A 20,487-nucleotide genomic window follows, 5' to 3' on the forward strand; every position below is an offset into this window, starting at 1 on the left:
CGAATAACCGTTATTCCAGACGACTTTAAATAAAATAATACTAATAGAAAACTAGGTATTGTAGTATCTAATTTCGATATTGGATAGAAGCAAGATCTTAACGATTATTCATTGTAAAGTCAACATCTCCTTAGGATGCTCCGGTTTCGGAGCGAAACGTGCTTAGAGGGTGCATTGCCGAGGATCGGTTTGGTGTGGAGTATACGGATTGAAGAAATTATAAATTACAACATACAGATTTTCCTGCTGTTCGCGGAGTATAGCAAATCAAGCTTAATTCATTCGCCAACAATCATTAGGATCAATTATTAAGTCTTAGACATCTATCCCTCCTGCTGCTACCAAACTCTAAATTTTCTTAAATTTGATCATTAATAATTCTTGGACAGTCTGCACCTTTGCAAGAAATCTCAATAAATGATTCGATAGCCAAGAACAGTCTTTAGTCTTTAGATGGACTTTAGTCCTCTCCCAAGTTTGCTTATAATCACCACGCTGGGCAGACGGGTTGGCGATCGCAGTAGATGATATTAGTAGCACACAGGACGCTGCTGTCCACTTCCCTCTGTCCCTCTCCAACGTACGACATCCGCGTTAAATTAGGGGTGACAAATATATTTTTATCTGCCGTCACCACAAGGCAAAGATATCTAGATAATCATAATTTTATTATAAAAAATACAATTCCTAGAACAAATAAGCCATAATATCCATGTTCTATTATAATAACGTATGTCCAGATCGTTGGCTGAAAACTCCAATAGGTATTTGTCACGAATCTTCCTTACGAGAGTTAAGGACGTTCTCTAGCATCTAGTTTTATAATAGTGGATTGATAAGTGGATCGCTGTTAAGCGATAAGGCCGTCTTTTGTATTGTATTTCTTTCTTCATGTTTCTGTTTTTTCTTGTGTTCATGATGTAGTGTTGAAAAAAAGAGTACTAAAAGTAATAAGTAAGTAATAGTTTTGACAAACTCTCTGGCGCAACGCTGGGCGCTGTGATCTTAAGTAGAAGCTCCCGAGTTCGATTTCCGGCAGGGGCAATTTTGAAATTTATAATTTTTGAATTTTGTCTGGTCTGGTCAGGTGGGAGGCTTTGGCCGTGGCTAGACGTGTCGCTTAGCGATTTAGTGTTCTGGTGCGGTTTCGCATAGAAACCGATTAAACGTATGACCACCATACTCTCAAACATGTTAACTCAGGTTAACATCTTAGACTGCATCATCACTTACCACCAGGTGAGATCGCAGTCAAGGGCTAACTGGTAGTAAAAAATAGTAATAGTTCATAGTTGCGTTGAAATATTTATTATTGCTGCTCAAAAGCTAATTTGCCCAGAGCCAACTAGGTTAACAGTTTTATTATACTATCTTTCGATTCAAGTCAAAGGATAAAACCTCCTTTGTATATACAAATACTAATCACAAAGCTTCTCTCCGCTGAAGTCCTCCGCTTGGGAACCCTTGTTAAGCTATATATTATTATGTTAAATACTCCAGAATTCTAATGAATGTTTGGAAGTTGGAACTAACAGTCGTGGTCCCGTCTTAATAATAAAATTAGGTTTCCCTAGCACGTTGGGTTAAGTCCCTAGCACGTACAAATAATGTCATTGAAAAATAACTTTTAATTTTTCCGGGAAACTATTCAAGATTCTTTCCCTAACAATTGTAATCGGACATTTAAACACAAGAACTGGTCCAATTTCTAAAGCTTTTCCCAAGTGATGCGCTTACCAACAAATAACATTAAATTTTTATTTCCAAAGAGTAAAGAATGTTACAAAAGCCATAGTTGTGGTTATGACTAAATCTTGTGGTAATGACTAAATCTTGCCTTGTTGATGCTCGTATGTTTGCTTACTTATGCAAGGTCTTGGGTTCAAATCCCAGATCGGACAGATGAAATTGTCCAGAGTCATTAAATTGGCGATAGCCACTCTCGTACCTTGTAGTCGAATGTCCCGCTTATTATAAATAACATAGGCACTTATGAAGCGTTCATGCATATATATATTAACATAATCGTAAGGGGATGGTGATAACTTCATTCGCCAACTTAAACGTAAAGCTACGAGGGTTCCAAACGCGCCCTGGTCTAAGAAGAGCCCACTTAGCTGGGTATTTTTTTTTGTTATCACCATCTCACAGTAAATTAGTATTAAGCTATTAAGTTAGAACAAATCACACCCAAGCTTTTTTATCGCTTAAGTAATCCTTAACAACATACTAGGATTTTTCCATAAGCTTGCGTTTTATATAAACTTTGAACTTATTGAGATACATCTCAAAGATTTCGTTTGGTAATTTGTTATAAAATAATATACAATTGCCCTTTAATGAATTAGCAATTTTATGTAGCCTAGTAAACTGCATAACGAGTTTATTTAAAGATAAGGTTCGAGGCCTGAAAGATGCATAACCTGATGCCTTGGAATAATCCATATGGCCAAATGGCGTGCATATAAATAAAGTACATAGAGATAACAAGTTTTACAAAGTTTTACATCGAAAGTTGGTATCCACTCTTGCTATCTGTTGGCAAACATGGCCGGATTTCCTGTGGCTACACCACGGTTCCCCAAACTTATAGTTCTACGTACTCCTATTAAATTCCCCAGACGGTTGCTAAGTGCTTACCTCTGTATAAAAATACTTAAAGAAAACGTATCTGTAGAAAAAGTAAGGTTCATATCACAATATTGATTGATTATTGCCTTTATTTCCAGTAGTGGACTGTTAAAGGCTATTGATTGATGATAGAATTAGTAAGGAGCTGGTCACTTAATCTTAAAAATCAGTATATCGTATCTATTGACTGCCGGTTGGCGCAGTGGGCAGCGACCCTGCTTTCTGCGTCCAAGGCCGTGGGTTCGATTCCCACAACTGGAAAATATTGATTGTTTGTTTTTGTAATTGAAAAATGTATTGTGTAATGAAAAATGAACGTTTTTCAGTGTCTGGGTGCTTATCTGTATATTATAAGTATTAATGTGTATTTTACTTGTAAAAAAATATTCATCAGCTATCTTAGTGCCCATAACACAAACGTTTAGTTTGGGGCTAGATGGCGATGTGTGTATTGTCGTAGTATATTTATTTATTTATTTCTGACCTCTATTACACATGACTCACTGTCTCTCAACAAATTGTGAAGGGCCAAAGTGTTTCTGTAACTAATAACATAGTTTTTTGAGTAATTCAAATTTTAGTTATTTGGAAACTCGTATTGCAGCTTCACAACTTCAACTGCATAAATGACGTCAATTATAATTAGAAGAGTAAACAAAGTGATAACAGCGTATCCAGTGGGTATAATAGATGTCAGTGGTCGTACCCCTAAAGTTAAGGGTTAAAGGATAATGGCAAGGTATGTGTACCCCACTTTGTAAAACCCTAGGTTATATAAGCGATACAAAGGTAATGTACTCAGTAAAAGACAGAAATGTTCTGCAGTAATTAGCGAAACTCTACATTTTCTAAATAACTTCAACCTTAAATAACAATATACTACACTTCTCACAGCTTTAAATATTTTCATTTCATTCTTTCGTGCGTTTCCTTACAAATAGGTCGACAAGGCTAAGTTATGAAATGTGGTGTGATAATATCGGGCATGATATAATGTATCTTATGTCACCCTTATGTGTTTACTTGAAACAAAAGCGTTGCATTATTGATACTGTTTAAATAAACCAATGGCTTAGGTTATAGAAGTTAATACTTGAAATAATCCTAACAATAACACATAGTGTAGATGGGTCATAGTTACCAAATAAAAATAAAATTATTATTATTATTAATAAAATCTAAATAAAAAAAAACTTACTCGATGCATAGTTATCATTGAATCCTCAGTTTTTTCAAAGCTCCGCTTCACTTTGATGTAGATATCCATAAGTGAATTGTTCTTTGGTTTGCTGCCTATGTAGAATCTAAGTTCTGCACCATGCTTTACAAAAGGCACAGAGATAACTTTCATCCTGGAGATAAACATACGAATTTTTATCTTAGACAAATAAAAGCATAAATACGGGATTTACTAAAACAAAATCGCAAAACTGATCTTGACATTTCGCACAAAGATACTTTACAAATTACAAATACATTAATTGACATAAGTATTTGCTAGAAAACAGAAAGTGAGTGAGTTTATTTAATGATGTATGTTATATACGGATCGTTTTCCTACTGACGCATTAGTTACTAACGACTAACTCAAAAAGGACTATGAGTTAGATGGTATTTTATAATTCATTCCACTTCTTGTCAACGCAACTTGGTCAAAACATAACAAAATAAGGGTAAAAGGAAGATAGATTTTATATTGTATAAGTTGGCAAGTATTCTTGTGAATTGGGCCAGGGCAAGGCCGCAAGGGGTCGCACGCGATAATCTGTCTCACGGCGCCCTTTATACTTGGCTAAAATAAACGTTTTACATTATACATCTTGTTTGTATAAGCATGTTAAGGAAGCCACTTACGTAGATTGGAAAATTTTCTGCATCAACATAAAATCACACTAAATAAGAGTTGTGGATATCTCTTTCTTGTTCCTTGTACAGAGGATATAACTGTAGCCTTAGTACAAGATTTGCTCGCTCGCAGTCGAGGATCCTTTTCCGAGTATAGAAATTCTTGAACATCATAGTATAATGATTCTTATTTGCACTTATTTAAAACACAAATATGTCTACAATTCTTTAGCTCGGATTTTCGACAGAACGTTTGTAAGTCAAAAATCGGTAGTAAAAGATTTGCTACTTGAAAACGAGGTAAATTATATCCTTTTTGACGATACAGAGTTTGATATGCGAAATTGAAATTCCACTGCGAGCGGATTGTATAAACGAAGTTTTATTTGTCTGTAGTGGAAATGTTTCAAACTGATTAAAGCGGTGAGCGTAGTTGTGATAGCCCAGAGGTTGGAGCTTCGGCCTCCCTTTCAGCACCAAGTTCGATCCCCGGCACGCAAATAGGAGTTAGTGCATTTATTATTTACGAGAGAGAGAGAGAAATTCAAAGATAATCATAGATGATTTTATCGAAGCTTTAACCGTTTAAGCAGCGCACACAGCGGGTGCTCTTAAAAGGGAAAAATACCCCGATTCTTCATTGGTGCTATACCTACGCCGATTGGTCTTAACGTGATGACATATAACCTATGGCCTTCCTCGATAAATGGGCTACCTAACACCGAAAGAATATTTCAAATCGGACTAGTAGTTCCTGAGATCATCGCGTTCAAGTAAACAAACAAACAATCAAATTCTTCAGCTTGATAGAATTAGGCAATTAAATTTTCACATACTATAACGGGAAAACATCGAGATTAATCTTTCATGCCTACAAGCTTTCCATCATGTTTTCAAAGGCGTGTGAAGTGGCCGCACTGGGCCAACGTGTTGGACACCCTTCGCATTGTGAATGGTCAACGATCATTGGCCTAGACCCGTATATTGAAGAGCGCCGGAAATGGGATCCGAATTGGGATCCATTGCCGTGGTGGCAATGACCGTTGTGGTTTTCCTTATTAATTTATAGCAGCTACATACCCACCTGTGGTGGATCATTAACCCAGAACCGACCCAAAATAGGGCACGGGTCTCCACCCAAAAAGAGGAGATTGGTAATCTTTACGCGCCTTTGTGCACATTTTGGAGAATATGAACATGAGAGAATATAACTCCATAATTTAAAAAAGATTTGGTCTCTCATAAAATATTCTTAACTTATTTAAAAAAGGGTTCCATTTACTTAGTTCCACATTATCGAAATGAAAATATTGCGGTGCATATTGGTAAAATTATTAAAAAAAATATTATGCTGCAATACTGTAATTCGAAAATGACAATTATGCATGGTCATTAGGTACAACTATATTTATTAGATGTTGCGGCTTCGTATGCGTTTTTTTAGGTTTATATTTTATTAACGCACACATATACAAACATGCATCGGATACAAATTTATAATCCCTGAAAGTATTTATTTTTATAATAATTTATTATTACTTAGTGTTTTACCTATACCTGAAGGAAATATCAATTTAGTAAATTAATATATATATATATATATATCATACATATATATATATACACATATATATATAATATACACATATGTATATATATATATAATACGAATTTGAAATTAGATACATATATATATATATATATATATATATATTATATATATGTATCTAATTTCAAATTCAATTTCATAATTCAAAAACATTCGTACAATAACAGCAAAGAATTAAAGTAGAAAAATAATTATTCCCATTAGATAGCTTAAGATCGTGATATCATTTAATAAACCAGTCAACATTATCACGGACATAAGGTAAACTTACAAATCCTCATTGTTATATAACTTGTAGAATATGGAGTTGTATCTACAGTAAACTAAAGATGGTAAGCATGACTACGTTTATTTTTCTATCAAGAATCCACGCGTTTATATTATTCTAAATATGTCTAAATAAGACTTGATAAGAACGGCAATAAAAAATTTCAACGGTACAATTTATATTTATAAATACAAATATTAGATAGGTACCAGTGAAATAATATTCGGAGTTAAGGGAGCGACGAACGCTAGTCATTGCGAAACTACACAAGAAACCTGTTTGTTTTTTTCGTTCGTTGTATAACCCTATAACAAATGAGGTACTTAGAAGAAGATGTACAAAAGTTCGCCAGAGCCCAACTTATCTTAAGGATAAGTAATTGAATTATAACCAAGTGAGCACTAAGTTAAACGGGTAGATACCAATGTAATATTTGAGATTAGTCAATATTGGACCCAGTTACATGAATCGTGGTATGTACTAGTTTAAATAATGTTCATTGACAATGAAAATCTTAATTTAAAATCTTTCATCATCAACAGCCTATTAAAGTCCACTAAAGGCCTCCCCAAACTGGAGGATTTGCCCATAATCACCACGCTGGGCAAGATTGGTAATCGCAGTAGATGGTAGTAGTAGCACAGAGGACGCTGCTGCCAGCTCTCTGTTATATTCCCTTAGTTACCTCGTACGACACCCGCAGGAAGAAGAGGGGTGGTGACAACTGTATTCTGCCGTTACCACATGGCACAAAATCGTAAGTTAAATGTAAATTTAACTTAACATACTTGTTCTTAATGTCTGTTATCGGTATTAGATGGCATTGTCTGTGTGGGTTTTCGGTCCGCCCGCAGACAGTAATGTTATGTGTAGGATCCGTGTATGTTTTGTTTGTTAAGCCAGGACACTGTTATTTGTTTGCACAGTTAATGCTCTATCGGGTAAATAGCACATTCAAACATCTTTACAAACATTTTGATAATTGTATTTCAATTAAAAGGTATTAAAAAAAATCTTCATCATTTATTGTATATTTTTTTCTTGCTAGATCTAGGAGAATGAATTTCTAAAATAAATAATAATACCTGATTTCAATTGTAAACTTTTAAAACGACGAAGCGAAGAGCTGTAAGCTGTAAGGAACTCATGGAGCTGAAGATTGATTACCTGACTTTTCGTTAAGTATTTTGCAGTTAAATTCATTCGTTTTCCATTACTTTTTCTTTTTCTATGTACTTTCGTGAGTACCTGTGTTACCTAAGTGTACACATTAGCGGAAATAATAGGTACGGTACTATAGTGAATATTATGTAAGCTAAAATATTTACACCATTTATTTTATTTACCTAAGATAAAGTACAAGTAGGGGAGCGGGGGGCAAGTTGTAACAGGAACAAGTAGTAACAAGCATTTTTACCTACATAATAAAAGAATATTCGTTTAATTTTCAACCTGACTTACTATGTAATGCTTACTCAGCGCAGGAACGCAGCGCAGGAACAGCGCAGGAAGCGGTTTTGTGCAGGTGCTTCTATAAAGCCAGGTTATGGACTTTTTTTTTGTCAATTTTTGAATATCATCCTTATAGATTAAGAATAAAACTCAGAAGTCAAAGTTTTCTATATCGTGTCTAAATGGGTTAAATGAATCGAAAGTCTAATTACTGAAGTCGTTAAGATCATAAATGGCTGCAAGCCTAAAATCCCTTATAGCTGAAGTAAAGAAAGAACATGTTATTATATAATATCTTCTGTTAGATTAAGAATAAAACTTAGTAAGTCTAAGTCTGTTTTAGTGTTTGTAAAGTTTGTTATGATGAAAACGCCAAATAAATCTTTTTAAAATATAAAACTGGTTTTCATTCCTGATGTTAAAATTTGCCACAAGCCTGTTACAACAAGCGCTAAGCACGGGGTATGTTGGAGCACCTGCAGATTGTTTTTCAAAGCCGTTGCTACAAAAAATCGTTGTTTGTTTTGAAAATAAATTTATTAGAAATCGATAGCTGAATAGTTTCTAACTGAAATAGTACTGCTAGATTTCAAAAATACCAAACAAGTAAGCTTTTATAGCCAAGAAACCAAAAATAGCAACTAGCCCTCCGTTCCCCTACTGAGTTGATCATAATTATCATTGATTCAAAACACTTCTTCGTGTATTCGCTATTAAGTTGGTGTTGTGAAACATCTACAGCAATGAGTGACAAAGAAGCAAAAAGTATAAAATATGAATTGGTCCCACCAGATGGGGGTTGGGGTTACATGATTGGTTTGGGAGTTATTCTAAATTTGGTAAGTATTTTGATTAAGAGTTTATGCTTACAATAACGAAAATTAATAAAGTCTTTAAGTTCAAGTACATTTGCACGCTCAGACATTATTATATTCAGATCGTTAATGTATGGTTAAACCTTAGGTAATCTTATAAGATAATAGTAGGACAGATGTAATAAATAATAAACCATTTAGTCGGTAACAACTAACAGTGTAATCTGTGCCAAATTCCAAATAAATCACTAAATAATTTGGTTGTCACCAGTGGCGTGCACTTCATACATGCACAAAAGCACTGCATACCCAAATTATTTTATATAACTAGTATTGAAGGGGAAATTTTTCCATTTTATGTCATTTACCTGCTTTATGCATACCCTGGTCGCAAACCCTGTGCACGCCACTGGTTGTCACATATTTACACTGATTGAATAAAGCTTTATGGGTACCTTGTGTTACTATAGAACCCTCGAATCTATAAACATAATTTTTAACATACTTTAAAAGATAATTTTTTCGTCTCAATAAATTGTATACTTTAAATTCGGGACAGGTGATTTTATTCATTCGAATTATCTAAGAATAACTGCGATCAGTTTTTTTGATTCAATAAATAATATTTGAAATAATACGTTAGTTTATTGTATGCACTAAAAATATTAATTAATGCAATCGCCGCAATGGCAGACAATTGTAAAAACTTATTTACTGCGCTGGTCGGTCGTCGAAGAGCTTTCTTTTCTGGACATAGGAGATGCTAACTACATAATAACAAATGGGTATAATAAAAAAAATGTTAGGTACTCACAAAATAAAATTATACAGCGTCATCAAAATATCGTGTGAAATACCTATTTTCTTTTAATGCATACCTTAATCGAAAAACCTATGCACGCTATTGCCTGTTATAGTAATGCTTATCGTGCCTGAAATTTAATGTAATGTAATACCGGGAAAGAACCATTTCTGAAGATGGCATAAGTTTTTTAACAAATAATTTAATGTATAGATAACATTAACACTACCGGGGACTAGTAATAAGAAGGGTTTAGGCCATAGACCACCACGGTGGGAAAGTGCGGAGTGGTGGACTTCACAGGCCTTTGAAAACATTGTGGAGAACTCTCAGGCATGCAGTTTTCCTCACGCTATCAAAGTTAATGACATTTTGTAATAGAGGTATCCGGGAATCATATTCGCTCCCCCCAATCGTAATAGATATATCCTGCGGCTTCGTCCGCTTAAAATAAGGGACGCAGTGAACTGCAAATAATGTGTGGATTTATAGCAGCACGACTTATTAGTCAAAGGCTTTGGGTAAGTAACGGTGAGTACAAGTCAGTATATGGATGGGTGCCCGACTTTTGAAGTATGACTCACCTCACACACTTTATCTATTCAGTATTCAGTATCGTAAAACTTTAAGTAAGCAGCTTTGCTGCTATCCTCTGAGAAGTTCTGCCCTCTATCGTCAATTATATTCATCAGACCGACATAAAGTTTCGGCAGAACTAAACTGGTATTACAACGTATTTAGTTCAAAATTATTTTAATCGGTCCCCTCTCCCAAAGGAAATGAATTTCGGGGTAAAACTATCCTATGTCCTACATTGTAGTATGAACTCAAATCATGCAAAGTTTCACTTGAATTCATTCATAAGTTTCGGCGTGATGCGCAGCCAAGATAAAGATAGTCAGACAGGCCAAATTAAAAAAATTACGGTTTTGGCTTCAGTATTGATTAGAGTGCCTTCCATAAACATTCTGAAATGTCTTCTGTCAGTTTATTATAAGTATAGATGGCTAACTTCTTTAACATTTTACAGTCAACTATAATGGCATTTATTAATTGCTTTGGAATGCTATTCAAGGATTTATTTATTGAAATTAACATGGATTCCACGGGAGTGACGGTTTTTAGTGGAATTGCAGCGTCCTGCATAGCAATTTCAGGTACCTTATATTATAATGTTATACTATGTCTTACTTTTAATTTGGTATTTTTTTTTTTAGTCTCTATAAATTCTGCGGGAACAGTTGGTTTTCGTTTTAAGTCGGTTGAGTCGAACACAGTAGCAAACAAACAGACAGAACCACTTTCGCATTTATAACATTATATATGGATTCGGACGCGATTTATCTTTAAGCATTTTGAACATACATTTTCAGCCAAAAATCGGTAACAAACACAGGATGAAACTTGCTGTAGATCTTATAGGATTTCTTAATTTTACCGACTCAAGGATGTGCACTATCTACCGTCTTCAGGTTACAAATAAATAATAAAGAAAATATACTAAGACAATGCAAACATCGCCATTCAGCCCCCCCAAGCGTAGCTTGTGCTACTGCTGAATATTTTTACGAATCTTCTTCTTAAATTTAAGCGCTCTTGTCGGTGTAGCCTTTTCCAACCTGCTCTATCCATGAGCCTCTCTTTTATCTTTTTATAAGTCCCCACCCCAACAATAATATAAAAATATAATAAAAGCGAAAGTGATTGCTAAACAATAACACTTTTACATTCAAAATGTTTATCCCGGAAAGCATCCGTGAATCGTTGCACGATAAAAATTGATCTTGACAAAATATCAAGCTCCAGTATCAAGATTCTCCTTACCCAAAGATCAAATTCCTTCTTTAAGTTTGTTTAATGATTATTTTCAGGTTTCATAGCTATGCCTTTGCAGAAGATTATGTCCCTGCGCCAACTTGGACTATTAGCTGCTTTTATGTTCAACTTGGGAACATTCTGCACAGTTTTTGTAAACACAAAATTTCTTTTTATTTTAACTCAAGGAATGATTCAGGTAACTAACTACATTTCGAAGATTTTGGCACTTCCGCAATGAAACATTACTATTATATAGTTAGGGTACAGACCTGTTATTCATAGATTAGACCTTCCTCGCTGTTCTTATGCAAGTTGACGGCCATTAACTACTGTTGTTATACATAGTAGGTAGTACAAAGACTTTGACATAAGAACGTAATACCTCACAATATATACCCAACACATTTAGGTTTGTGTGTGTGTGTGCGCCTGCGGGTGTGTCAGTGTGTGTGTTTATGTGTGCGTGTGTTTAAATATTTTTAACTCCCTCGATATGGGTATAATTGCAAGCGCTTGACTAGTGGAATACTATACGCTATGAAATTTTCAAATCCAAGATGGCCGCTCCCACAAAATGCCAAAATGGCAAAAATTTTTTGTAATTACATATATTTTACACAACTCCCTCAATATGAGGATAAAATAAAAGGGAATGTAGAATTACTTACATTAGATTGAAAGCCGGAGGTTTTATTACAATTTTCACTTTATTTGATGTTTATTACATGGAAGCGCTCTGTTTCAGGGTTTGGGCAACGGATTAGTTTACAATCTGTCCTGTACTGTGCTGAACAATTATTTTGTGAAAAGAAGAATGCTGGCATTCAGCCTTACGCAAACTATTGCAGGTAATCGATCTTTGATAATATGTCTGCCAACACTAATTAAATACCGAAGGGGACAATTAACCGCAAAGGTTTTAACGTGTTAATTTTCCCTTCTCAAATCTTGGACTTACAAATCTTTTTGTCTTAAGACTCAGATGAATTATATTGCTATGACAATAATATACGGAGAAGAGTACCCGACTGCAATCAGTCATTATGCAAAATAGGGGGAGCGCGCTCGTTTAAAATAGGCATTTTTTATTTTAAGACACCTACATTATAGATGGGGGAAAATTTGAGATTGTTCCTGATTTTTAGGGGGGTGTATCTATCTAAAGAAACAAAAGAACAAAGCGTTTCTAGCAAAGTCCTTGTCGATGCATATGAACATCATTGATAAAACCCATAGATTCGGATGCTTAACGTAGTAAGTAATGTTTGTGAATGCGTGTTGATTTAGTTTCATTTCAGCTGTATTTTGTCTATTATCGCCTCAGTTTGTGAAGTGGTCGATTGAAAATTACGGGTCTCAAGGAACTCTTCTATTGGTTTCCGCTATTTCCATGCACAATATTTTGGGAATGGCTTTAATGCAACCGGTGTCGTGGCATATGAAAAAAGTGGAAATATTGGAACCTAAGCAGAACGGTATTTCATTTTTTAATTTTCTTTATGTGAGTACTAATATTCATCTATATTTCGAGTGCAAAGCAGAATATGAGCTTTAGACATAATATTCGCCTTGCTAATCTAGGGTCAACTTCTTGAGAATCTCTGCTTGGGTCATTAATTTTATTGAGATTATCCAGAGTATCTACCGTATACAACATCGGCAAACTGAACTGAAATTTATGTCCTCACCATTGATGTTGATGACAAGTCCGTTTCAATTCTGGCGCTTAAAAATATAATAAAACGCACGCATTTTTCCAGTCTGACCCTGTTCTGTGTTGATATTCAATATGCCTATTACAATGTGAAGAAGATCCCGGGGGATAGAAATTAACAAATAACCCCTTTCAATCATCGAAGTAGTATATAAATAATAACAACAAAATATATGCAACCATTACCAAAATAAGAATTCGGTTTCCGGTACGATTTTCCATGAATCGTGTCACTCCTTTCAAGGGCTATAATTTTTGCTTTAAAAGTCCCGCCAAACATTCACTCTTGCTCGCCCTCATCCCAGACCGCTTTCACCTCACGTCCGTTCTGACCTTTGAATGATTCATGCTTATTTTTTTCAGAGATGAAATTGCTTCTGACAGAGGATAAAAAAAGCGAAGCAAATAAAAATACTTACAAATCCGATAAATCGGAACACGACATTGATAAGAATCATGACAGCCAAATTAAGTATGCCTGCTTTTATAAAATAGACCTAAGCTTATCGGCCTCGATGGTCATTCTAGATACTAATACATATCACGAGTTCTTGGGCTTGATTCTCGGGGCGAGTCATAACTTTTATTTGTTGTGGTATACTGAGTTAGTAAGTTGTCATTATTTTATTTGATACATACATACATACATCCATCCATACATCCATACTCACAAACTTACGCATTTATAATATTAGTAGGATGATATACAGGCATTCGTTCGATGTCCTATATGCCTTGCGACTTGCTTATATTTATGAAGAGTTTGTCATTAAAATAAGTCTATACATGCTTGATAGTATGCACTTTAAAATAAAAACATAATTATTAAAATCGGTTAAAATTTAACGGAGCTGTGAAGTAAAATTAATAAAAATTGATATCCCATTTCCCGAAGGAAACTTATTTTTTATCGGGATAAAAAGTATCCTATATGTTGACCCGAAATAACGGCTACCACTATATGAAATTTTATTGAAATCCGTTCAGTAGTTTTTACGTGATGCCCGGACAGACAGACAGACAGACAGACAGACAGACAGACAGATAGACAGACAGACAGACAGACAGACAAAAATTAAATAAAAATCTGTTTTGGACTTAGTATCGATTATAAAGCATCTCCCTCCCAATAAAATGAATTTAATTCATTTGTGTAAATATGTCATAATAAGTTATAACAAAATAAAAGTCGCAACATATCCAGTCCTGCAACCCCGATAAGTTAAATAATCTAGTTCTGAGGCTTAAATGGCAGAATTATATCAATTGAATAAAATACATTGCTCCATAGCTACTTTTTCAATGTATTCTTAAATTTTTGATAAGGTAGTACGGCTATTGATTTTGGGATTGCATTAAATGTATTTTTATCCTATCTTAGACACAAATAGAAGGCCTATGACTTTAATATGCTAATGATTAACCATGAAACGTATAAGCTAACATTAAGTAACATAGAAATCTTTCCTACATTTACATTTTCATAAGCACTGTCTTCAGAAAATATATTTTAATCTTTTGCCGAGAAATTTGAAATGCAAAAGCTTGTTAAGTGTAATCCGGCCTAAGCCACAGAATAAGTAATAAAACGAATCACGTACCCGAGTTTCGATCGTGTCTTGTTTATTGTGGTTCATTAAATACTTAATGAAAAATTCATCGTCCCTACAAAAACAAAGAAGAGTGGACAAAAAACCGACCCGACCAGCGATTACCTAGTTATATATCATTGGAAAAGTTTTTTATGTAGATTAATTGTTACTATGGGGGCTTATTTAATAAAGCTGTGTGGAAAATATTTTAGGGTTGCTTTGCTTGAAAGACCTAATGAATATAAGAATACCGTTCCTTTTCCTTTGTGGATATCTTTTAATATTTGCTTCCAAGGTTATTCCATAATTATAATCTCGAAGGGTTTATGTTTCTTCTTAGAAATTCGTTCTATTTACTCAATAACTAATCTAACAACAGAAAAAAAGGAAATTTTGAACATATTTTGATTACTCGCTATATTCATATTATCTTTAGTAACAATTTGTTATAGCCTAAAAGAACTTTTCAATGATGATTTTGCTGAATGTTTTTTGTTTTTGTGTGAATTTTAGAATGATTTTTATACAACGTGACAATGAAAACCGAAGTAACACTTCACAGGCTTTAGAGGTACATTATGAATTTTCTCTAAGACTTATCTGTGAAACCGAAAACGTAATTGTTTTTGAGTCATCTGCCACAGTTTTTACGGAAATAAATCAGTTATATCACATGAAAAATTAAAATCATGTGACTCCGGTCACTTTATTGGGTACGCGTCGCGTAGCGTAGGTACTATGCGCGTGTCAGTCTTTTATCTTCAATAAGTTGACACTAATAATGTTTTGGATTCGTTTGTATAGAAAAATAAATATGCTTCTTTTGATTTAATATTTTTACAGGGTGATTCCTTATGAAACATTCTAATGCATCCTTCAATATTATTTCGTTACACGTTTTTTTAAATAAAAATGAGAGGCACTAAACTAGGTACTTTATTATAGCACTTATCTCTACTACCTATTCATATTTTCATACCTTATCTTTTTAACCCCCGAAGCAACAACGATGGGGTGGCCCCGGGGTGTCATAAGTTTGAGGTGTCTGTGTAGGTGAATATGGCACCGTAGCGCCAAAGCCGATAGACAGATTTTAATTTAGATTTTTTTAATTTTAAATGTAAATTAGTCAGGAGTGTTCTTAGCTATGCTGGATAAAAAATCCGTCCGCGTATTAAATAAAAGGAATTGACTAGTAGAATAAACAAATGTAAATCCAAGTTTACAAAGACAAAGGCAAATTACAATATTTCACAACTCCCTCAATAAGGGACTCCCTCAAATAACTCGACTAGTAGAATAATGTCAAGTACAGAATGAAAGTCGGGTGAGTTTTAAATTTTTTTATTTTATAATCTCTATTTCAGAAAATTTCTTTCACATTTTATAGACTTTTCAATATTCAAATCCTTTGTACTTTCCAACGCCTGCATCGGAGTTTCTTTTAGTAGTTTCTTGGATCTGATGTTCACAATGTTGCTTCCACAAGCATTATATTCATTGGGATGGAGCGAAGTAAGTAATTTGCAAACTATTGTTTATGAAGCTTTTGTTATGTTCGGTACTACGGAAAAATCTAAATCATCATCAACATAAATAAGTAAAGTAAATAAATGTAATAAGTAAATGTTTACTAACACATATTTATATTTTACTTATGTTGCGCTATCTCTATAAATGAAAATACTTATCTATTCATATTATTCTACTCTTTTGCGCTATTTGTTAAAATTTTTTTGTAGATGCGTGTTCCTTTAAACTTAAGGAACACGCCGTACCTTTTGCTTTAATTTCGACCAAAGTAATTTTACTTCGCTCGAACGAAAATAATATTTGGTAACTAGCGGTTCTCCGCGACTACATCTGGGTTTATTCTGTTGAATAAATCCCACGGGAACAGTTAGTTATCCCGGGCTGTATGAAGTATCATACGCCCTCCAGCAGGAGGATCGATTTATTTGTTAAAGCAGAGCATAGATACCAAAGCAAATTATTTCTTAAAACTGCGGCACCCCAGCAGTAAAATTATCGTGACTATCTTCAGGAATACATCTTAACAGATATAATGTAGACTCACATTAATGTAGAATGCTGCGAGAGATGTGATCACAAGTCGGAATTTGTGCCTGTAACTAATTTAGACTCTTAATTTATTTCAACTACTGTTTTCAGGGAGAAGTAGCGAGGGCCTTGTCACTAACTGCGCTAGGAGATTTGGCAACAAGAATTGCAATTATATTATTGAGCGGTGTTTTAAACAAATTTGGGAGCCATGAGACTTATGTTGCCGGTCTCTTCATCGCTTTTGTTTCAAGGATCGGTAATTTATACTTAAAAATTATACATAATTTTTACATAGAACGGGTAACTTTCCCGTTCCTTAAAGATTGTTTAGTCGCAAACCGGCAAAACATAGAACAATTTTTTAACCAATTAACGATTCGAGCCCTGGACGCCACTTATGAGGTGCCAGGGTCTTCAAGGCACAGTAAGGGTTGTAAGTTGACGGTTCAATCGGACAGCATTTAAGCATCGGATTTCTTAGCATCATTACGACTTTCTTGATGGCTCAATGAAAGCGGTAATACAGATGGTAGCCACTAGCCAGGGCCCTTCTTAGTTCTTTGCTATTATTTTTGTAAAGTGAATATCCCCTGAGCACCTCCTTATTGTACGTTTCAGGTATGCTCTGGTCCAACAATAACATAGTGATACTAACTTTCATAACGATAATGGGCGTATCCCGAAGTACCATAACAGTGTTGGTTCCCGTCGTAGTTGCAGACACTGTAGGCCAGGAAAAATTTACTTCCGCCATTGGTATGCTACTTATGTTGTTTGGAATCTTCAATTGCACCGTGGGGCCAGTTATTGGTAAGTTTTCTGTTTAATGTTACCTTTTATTTTCTTGTTTTAATCCCACTACACGTTAGCTCATGACTACCACCTCTACATGATGATGCAATCTAAGATGATAGGTCACCATCTTATATCTTTAAACGAGCAATTCTTGTATATATATATATATATATATATATATATATATAATTGGAATCTCGGAATCGGCACAAACACAATACAAATTTAGTATACAGTGCATTTCGGGGGCGATAAATCTATCTAGCTAGGATTCATTTTATTCGTGTTTCCGGTAATAACCGATTTGGTGCAGACGAAGTTGCACGGGTCAACTAGTATATAATATTAATCATATCAGAGTCACTCACTGGGCGATGGAGAGAGCTATGCTAGGAGTATCTCCACGTAATCAAATCAGAAATAAGGAGATCCGTAGAAGAACTAGAGTTACCGACATAGCGCAGCTAGTCGCGAAACCGAAGTGGCAATGGGTAGGGCACATAGCTCGGAGAACCAATGGAAGATGGGGTTTTAACGTGCTTGAATGGTGACCCCGCACCGGTAAACGCAGCGTAGGTCGGCCCCAACGATGTGGACTAATGACATCAGCCGAGTCGTTGGGAGTCGCTGGAGGCAAGCAGCTCAGGACCGTGGATTGTGGAACTCCCTACAAAAGACCTATGCCCAGCTGTGGACGTCAATTGGTTAAAATGATGATGATGAATAATAACCGGTTACTACATGGCATCGTACAGAACACTAAATCGCTTGCTCACTTTTTGTTGGTATTCAAGGCCGAACCCACTGACCAGACCAGATCAGAGACCATTTTGAAAATATAAATTAAGATTATTGACTACGCAATTTCCAATCAATAATTACAGTTGTTGTCACCACTCCCCTTCATCCAGCGGGTCTCGTACGAAGCGACTAAAGGAATATAACGCAGCCAACATCGTGCTCTGTGCTGCTACTACCACTTTTGACTACTACCATTTTCTGTGATCAGCGTGGGGAGTGGCATTTAGTCCAGCAATGGACTCTTATATGCTACTGACGATGCTGAATTTAAAATCCTTATATTGTTACAGGTGCCATTCGAGATTTGACCAATAGTTATTCTACTGCCTTCTACATTATAACGTCATGTTTTGGTGTCATAGTAATATCTTGGTCAATAGAATTACTTTACAAGAGGACAATGCGCAACAAAATGCTGAAAAAGGAAGCTCCATTTAAATCATGACAAAGCACAAAATTAAATTAGAATTATCAATATATTTATATAAATTATATAAAAAAAGTGTCTGTCTGTGATCTATATACAAATAAATCCTATTAAAGTTTCTGTCTGTGATGTTTAAATAGCTACCCGTCATTTAAGCTGCTATTGATGCTACTTGAAAGATGGCATAAGCTGACACGTTTTTAACATTGTCTAGTAAAAATTTACCCTCATCTTTTTCCTTAACGCGCCAAAAGAGTATAATTTCAAAATAGTTTTTGCGCTTTTTCTAGTTGTTCAAACAAGGCAAATTGGACAGTCAGAAAAAAACATTGGGTCTTAGGTAAATCCAGACTTAACACTCCATGGGACGACTCGTTGTCTAGTGGCTTAGTGGAAGGCAAGCTTGTCACGCATTCTATCACGTACGCGTTGCACAGACCTTACAAAAGCATCTACACAAACCTCCGTAGTCCTAATGTGTTCCCAAAACCCTGAAAGCCGCAAAAAATTAATCGCCGGAACTGCATTAACCAGAAAAAATTTATCTTTGTCAACCAAGACCAATATGTCAAAAGTGATCGATTAGTGAAGGAGAAGTATAATTTACGTACAGTATAAAGTATCAATGTTATGTCAATTTATTAAAATTAGATTGGGTTGAAATTTTAAGAATAAATCCGATTCGAGTATATCTTTTGTTTAAGTTGATGTGCCTAGTTCTCCGTTTCCAAAATATTAATACTTTAATGTTAATTAATTAATTAACAATAATAACTTTAATGTCTTTTGCCAAACATAAATAACGAATTGCTATATCATCTTTAAAACATTGAGATAGCTATCCACAAACAATGTAATAGTACTACATACTCACTAATTCTCAGTAATTCTAATAACCACGGAAATACTCATATCTGAAGTAAATAAACAAATTCCATAAGTCCACCAAATAGTTAACACATGCACACGCATACAAACAAGCGCACGCAAATGTAATTAGTATAAGTGTATCTACACTAATATTATAAAGAGGAAAGATTTGTTTGTTGGTTAGTATATCTATAATCGATTAACTTTAAAACTACAGAGCCGATTTCAATAAGCTTTTCACCAATAGAAAGCTATTCTATCCAAGAGTAACATAAGCTTTATTTAATTTTAGTAACAATAAGATTTAAGCCTGAAATCATGATATTATATTTTATGATAACTATTCTTTATTCAAAATTTAAAATTCATTTATTTCAAGTAGGCCTAATATAAGCACTTTTGAAACGTCAAGTATGTCTGTTTGTAGTGACTCTACCACCGGTTCGGAAGGCAGATTCTACCGAGAAGAAGCCGGCAAGAAACTCAGCAGTTACTCTTTTCCAATATCAACAATTTACATTTTACATTTTAAAATTAATTTTTCTATCTTGTAAGAGATGAAAGCGGAGCCGAATGCTTCCAAGCAACCTTGTCATTGAGAAATTCATCAATTGTATAATAACCTCGCTGTAATAAATGTGTTTTAACACATTCTTTAAACTTATGTATTGGTAGGTCCAAAATTACCTTAGGAATCATATTATAAAAGCGTATACTCAATCCCACAAATGACTTCTGCACCTTTCGCAGACGATATGCAGATATCACTAATTTATGACCATTTCTTGTAAGTCGACTATTTATAACCACTTTTTGTTTATAAAGACTAATATGTTGTCTTACAAATACTATATTGTTATAAATATATTGTGAGGCTACCGTAAGGATACTTATTTCTTTAAATTTTTCTCCGAGGGATTCACGTGATTTAAGTTTATATATTGACCGTACAGCTCTTTTCTGCAATATGAATATAGTTTCAAT

General features: G+C 34.7%; 2 protein-coding genes across 7 annotated transcripts in view; one reads left to right on the top strand and one right to left on the bottom strand.

The window, feature by feature from the left end:
* Positions 1-20,487, bottom strand: part of LOC120628375 (solute carrier family 12 member 4) — a 415,818-nt gene that overhangs the window by 174,316 nt on the left and 221,015 nt on the right. The window lies entirely within an intron of this gene.
* On the top strand, positions 8,520-18,694 carry LOC120628441 (monocarboxylate transporter 13-like). The gene is made up of 10 exons (XM_039896820.1): positions 8,520-8,644; positions 10,453-10,579; positions 11,294-11,436; positions 11,986-12,088; positions 12,539-12,715; positions 13,318-13,426; positions 15,914-16,061; positions 16,719-16,866; positions 17,229-17,420; positions 18,497-18,694. Exons 1-10 carry the CDS (start codon positions 8,549-8,551, stop codon positions 18,649-18,651), a joined length of 1,398 nt encoding a protein of 465 aa, XP_039752754.1. The 5' UTR covers positions 8,520-8,548; the 3' UTR covers positions 18,652-18,694.

This window comes from Pararge aegeria, chromosome 2 (assembly GCF_905163445.1).
Source record: "Pararge aegeria chromosome 2, ilParAegt1.1, whole genome shotgun sequence".
Taxonomy (NCBI): domain Eukaryota; kingdom Metazoa; phylum Arthropoda; class Insecta; order Lepidoptera; family Nymphalidae; genus Pararge; species Pararge aegeria.